The 5,623-nt window shown below is 43.8% G+C and overlaps 1 protein-coding gene across 1 annotated transcript; it reads right to left on the minus strand.

The window, feature by feature from the left end:
• Window positions 1–408: 408 nt before the first annotated feature.
• GUCA1B (guanylate cyclase activator 1B) lies at window positions 409–5,319 on the minus strand. Its single transcript, XM_009272737.1, has 4 exons — window positions 5,116–5,319; window positions 2,881–3,030; window positions 1,333–1,447; window positions 409–698 (listed from the first exon to the last, which is right to left on the minus strand). The coding sequence occupies exons 1-4, from the start codon at window positions 5,317–5,319 to the stop codon at window positions 571–573; spliced, it is 597 nt and encodes a 198-aa protein (XP_009271012.1). The 3' UTR covers window positions 409–570.
• Between the last annotated feature and the right edge of the window lie 304 nt (window positions 5,320–5,623).

Here is a 5,623-nt window from a genome sequence, read left to right on the forward strand (position 1 = left end):
TGTACTGCCTTGGCCACCGCTTATAACCCAATTCTCACTTTTGATAGCAATAGGTTGGTGTTCCATAATTTTACATTAGCAGTAGCATAGTCTCCTAAATATGCACACAGACATCCTGGATGTATAAAGCCTGCCAGAGCACCTCTTTTGTTGTCACTTTTGGTTTGATGTGTTTGTATCTCCGCAGGCATGAATGATGCAAACACTAGTCTGCACTGGAGATGGTACCCCTGCATCAGGATTCCTCCTCTGTCATCAGACTAAAACCCTGCCCAGGATCTGCTGCAGGAAGCCATGAAAAATTTGTTCCTTGGGGCGTAATCAAAAATCAGAGCTGGCAAACACAGTATTGTATACACAGAAAGACTTATTCATGGGCCAAAAATAGTCTCTGGGTACCAACGGTATGCAGCACATGGGTTTTAGATTGAGATACGGCTTCTTAAACCATTGAAGTTTTCATCTGGATGCTGAGATTGTATTAAAAAGGAAAGCCACCACCACCCTGGAGTAAAAGAGCCACAGCTGTAGTCAGCATCACATTTTCAGCTGTATCAAAACTGAATTTTCTCAAAACAAAGCACTCTTTCTTCTCTGCTCAGAGATCCATCCCCCAGGGTTTACATCCATTTGCAACATCTTCATCACCCACTTGTCTTTCCTGGCCCCATCAATGAACTCGTCAAGAGACAACTGCCCTGTGTATGAGATGAGGAGGACACAAGATGGGGAGACAAAACATGACAGATAAGACAAGAAGAGGAAGGCAGGAAGTAAAAGCCATCTATGTTTCAGAAAATATGCTAATAAGACAAAAGCTATACTTCATTTCCCCATGTAGTTTAGGCCAGCTAGCTGAAAGACAAACCACCACGCTGTGACCCAATGCATTCACGCCTACCCCATCCCATCGGCTGACATGAAATGTTGCATTAGCTTACACATGCTCCTCCAGGAGGATTACAAGTCTGATCCTGCAAGCTCCAATTTGACTGGAGCCGCTGTCTTTACTCAGGCTATTTGTGCTGGGACTGGGACCTGCACTCTGGCTACTGGGGGTTTTCAGAGGATGAGATCTGTGTGGCATCAAAATCCAGACAGAATAGTGACCCCTCTGTATTTTACATTAAAATAACAAGGAAAATTATTTCCTCCTGCTGCACGAAGTTACTCTTGATTCTAACAAACAGACCAGAACCAAACCCAATGTGTCTAATATGAGTAACATAATAGTCCTAAGTGATTTCTTGATAGACATAATTAAAGCCAGCCTGCCCAGCACAGATAACTTCTCATTATGCATGAATGCAATCTGAGCCATCGATCACTTACCATCCCCATTCTCATCCACTAACTGAAATATCCTGTCCACAACCTCCTCCGGCGTGAGCAATGGAGTCCTCTCCTCCACCTCTGACCGACACACTTTCTTCAGCTTGTAGATAGACTGAAAAGAAGTTCACAGATTAGGAGAAGGACTGGAAAGTGAAAAGCAGCGAACTCCATTATCTTCCCAACAGTGTAAAGGTCTTTTACAAAGGCTGTGGTTTTAACCTTTCCAGAAAGATCTGCCACTCAGCCGCCTCAGAACTTTAATGAAACCTCTGACCTTATGCTCACACACACTGCAGATTACTTCATTTGCTCTTTGAAGCTGCTGCCCTCCTATTTTCCTTACACATATTGGTCAGATCTCAGGGTTCCTTTGCAAAGAACAAGGCAAGAGTTTCACAGATGGGAAAATCATCTGACTTTTGAGTATTTTTTCCTAACATCCGAGGCCAGGCACATCTGGACTTACCCAGCCCTCCCTCCCAGGGAACTTGTGCCCAAGCTGCAAGATCAAACCTGTATTAGCACATATTTTGACCTATAGTTTCTGTTCTACTTTGTCACTGGAAAGGGACAGATTTTATCTATTCCTCCCATGACAACTGTTCATTATTAACTTTACTCCTTAGGCTGAAGGGTTTTGTCTGAAGTCTTCCCAGAGAGGGGATTAGCAAGGGCCTAACACAGCTCTGGCCAGTTCCTGGCTAACCTCAAAACTCTAATTGAACCTGCCCCAGACAAGCTCCCCAGACGCTCTCACACCTGCTGCTGGTGCTGCAGGTCACAAGCTGGTCACACTTTCCAGCCAAAAGGACCTGCTTTCCACAGATTCAATGTCTGATGTTTTCTTGATATTGCATTTCACCTAAGACCCTAAAATATTTGATAACCATTGATTAAGCCTCACAAGTACTGCTGCGCAAGGGTAACAGCATCTGTGGTGCAGGGGCAACTCTAGCACAATCGCCAAGATATTTACCTAAAGTAAGAACCCAGGTGCTCTGTGTCTGACTGTCTGCTAAGCCCCATGCCTCCCCTCACACCTTCACACAGTCACTAATTAAAACTAAGTGCAGAACATATCAGAAACCTAGAAAGGAGTAATTACAAAAGGGATTCCTGTACCAATTTGTGCCCCTCAGTGTATTCTGACCAGCTACTCAGGCAGGAAACTTGGCTCCTGTAAGGGGCATGGGGTGAAACCCTCTTCCACTGGCCAGTGCAATGAATCCTGGTGTAAAAAGGTTGAAAGGAAAGGCAGAGCAGAGATACAGGAACTCCACAACAGCACCCAGATGCTGCATTTCTGGACAGCTTCAGCAGCAGCAGGGGCCAGGCTGCCCGCAGTGGGTTTAACTGATCCCTCAGCCACCCCATCAGGCTCCACCGAACCACTGCACACATGACCCTTTCAGCAAGGTCAGGCATTTTCACTTCATCACTGCCCACAGCTGCCCTGAAACCTGAGTATCACAAAACCCATATACATCATTACATTGCCAAAGAACTGTGATTGCTTAAATAAGTGATTAGGCAATGCCTACTTACCTCAACAATTTCCAGCAGCTCAGGTTTATCTATGCAGCCATTCCCATCCTTGTCATATACTTTGAATGTCCACTTCAGCTTGTGTTCCAGTTTTCCTCGTAAAACAAGATTCAAGGCAGCTACATATTCCAGAAAATCAATGGTATTATCCTGTAGAAACAGAAAAGCAGATGAATGACACTTAACTGGGAATAGTTGATAGAAAACTGCTTATGAAACCTAGATAAAAAACTGCCAAGAAGATACTCCATGGGAGAGCTATTTATTTTCCACTTTATAGAAGACTTGTGCCAGTCCAAGACCATCAGTAAGTACAGCCATACCCCTCTGCACCAAGGATAAGTTCCCAAGGAGTGACAGTGGAGAGCAAAGCAGTTTTCCTACAGTGCAATAAAGGGGGACACCTGCCAGGACTCCAGAAATGAGCAATTTAAATACCCCAAGACAACACAGATTGCATGGAGGATGGGGAGGCAGATGAGGATGAGTGCAGGAGGCATTGACTTTTTGGGAAGGGATTGCCATTCTCCACAATCTCAGCTGCTTCACCAATGAGACCAACACCCAACCGCTACCCCTTTCTTCCATCCTTCCCCCTTGTTTGATCTTGATTCATCTGAGGAAGACAGACAATGAAAAAGTCACCATTCAGAAGGAGGCAGCAAGAACACCCACAATAAAGGATTTACATCAGGTGTTCATCCTCCTAAAAACGTCAGAGACATTGAAGGCATGCAGGGCTCCCTCGGCAGCCTCCAGCAGATGGCCCTCATGCAGATCAACACCATCCCCAGGGCTAAGCCGGGGCCCCATGTCACCCTACAGCCTTCCCGACCCACATAGCAAAACCCCCTGGAAGATTGGGCTACACATCTCCTCCCCGCACGCTCGGCTGCAGGCACTGAAACGCTCTGCAGTAACTGTGAGCAAAACCTGCTACTACTGGACTTTGAAGGCCAGTAAGCATAAAAAGACAACTGAGGAATTGTTTTTATTTTCGTATTGTATTACTAATAATCCTTTAGATTGTTAGGTCCTGCTCGACTGATTATATGCCATGGGCATATTGAAGCAAACACACAAATCTAGGCCTAATTTAGTGTTCTTAATATATGCAAGTACCAGCATCCCTTAAAAACAGATTTTCAGTCTTATTAGGAAAATTCCTATAAACTAGGAATGGGACTTCACCTTTTATGCACACCGTTTGGTCTGCAACCCTTTCTGCACAGCTTTCGTAACAGAATTTGGACCTGGACCTTCAGTTTTTTGTGGGAATTTGGGTTTTCCCAACTTCAAATTCTGAGACAAGTCTGACCTGCCCACATCTTCCGTAGCTTTTTTATCCTTTCTCACAAACCGACTTTTGTTGCCACCTCAATGTGATTTTGCCACTGGTTTCAAAGGAAGCTTAAGGGAAATTGGTATATCTGAGAGATGGTGTACTTGTCTCCCCTTTTCCTATATTGATATACAGCAACAAACAACCCCATAGTTGGAATATGATCAAGAGCTTCAGGAAAAAACCTGAACTGTTTGGCAAGCCTTGCTTACCCATTTCAAGATGAGAAAGGCAACCATATTACATTTCTTTTGACTATCTAAAATATCTCAGGCTAGTATTAGGCTATCCTTTGCACCAATACATGGGTATGCATGAACTGCTACTAAACCAGAAAGCCCACTTTTCCCAGGTGTCTGATGACAAGTACAGCAAAGGGAATCAAAACCAGAATGTCTGAATTGCTCAGCATTCCTTAGCTTCTGAGCAGCTAAAATCAATATTTTGTTACATGCCACCTGTTCATACTGTATATATACACTTCCTCCAATGTATAGCAAGCCTGAGTAGGACTTTACTATAATTCCCCCTCTATCATAACAGATAAATATTTTTTTTTCCATGTAGCAATCTTGGCTATTTGAGGATCTTTCAACAACACTGTCTCAAAACGCGACTGCCTAAATTTCAACCTTTTAATCCATCCTCAGTCCCTTAAGGAGACATTCTGTCCTTAATTTGTGTACAGATTTATGAGAGGATAAATCCATACTAGCCCATACACGGTGATGCAGCGTGAGCTCCTTCTCCTGCCCTAGCAGGTCCATTGCCCTTGCCTTTGTCTCATGACGCATGGGAACAAGGGTGGGAACTGCACCAAAACACCTCCAAATTACAGGACGAAGAGGTGCAAATTATTAGACAAATAATTGTAAAAATTCCTCACTACTTACCCCATTCTTATCAAAAGCTCTGAACATGTTTTCAATATACTCTGCTGCTTCATGGTTATCCTGGACCCCGAAGAACTGCTTGAATTCGTGCATGAAGAGGGTCCCACTGGGACATTCAACCACAAATTTCTTATACCATTCCTGCAATTCAGCAACATCTATGTCTCCTTGCTCCCCTTTGGCGTTGGTGAACTGCTGTCCCATTTTGCTCTGTAAAGCAAGATTTAAAAAAGAAGGAACAAAAGGAAAACCCTGCCAAAGTCCTTTCCTCGTATTGTCCTTTTATCACCTTTCGTTGCTTTTTCTTTGTTCTTTTTCTTCTCGCTGTCTTGTGCCTTTATTTGATGTTAATATTGTGTCTTGATATTTCACCTTCTTTTTGTGTTTTACTTTTTTCTTCCTCTTTCTCTCCTACAGTTTTCACTGCCACAGCTTTGGTGTGCTCACTTGATGGTCGTAGAGTTGCTTCTCTGCATTAGGGCTGTGTGACATGTAGTATCAGGCACGT

Source organism: Aptenodytes forsteri, unplaced genomic scaffold (genome assembly GCF_000699145.1).
Source record: "Aptenodytes forsteri isolate BGI_AS27 unplaced genomic scaffold, ASM69914v1 Scaffold142, whole genome shotgun sequence".
In the NCBI taxonomy this organism is placed as follows: Eukaryota; Metazoa; Chordata; class Aves; order Sphenisciformes; family Spheniscidae; genus Aptenodytes; species Aptenodytes forsteri.

Coding starts and splice junctions, on each gene's coding strand:
- GUCA1B (XM_009272737.1), bottom strand. CDS start 5,319: ATGGGACAGCAGTTCACCAACGCCAAAGGGGAGCAAGGAGACATAGAT. Junction 3,031..5,115: donor GAGCTTTTGATAAGAATGGG/GTAAGTAGTGAG, acceptor CTGTTTCTACAG/GATAATACCATTGATTTTCT. Junction 699..1,332: donor AGTGGATGAGAATGGGGATG/GTAAGTGATCGA, acceptor TCTCATACACAG/GGCAGTTGTCTCTTGACGAG.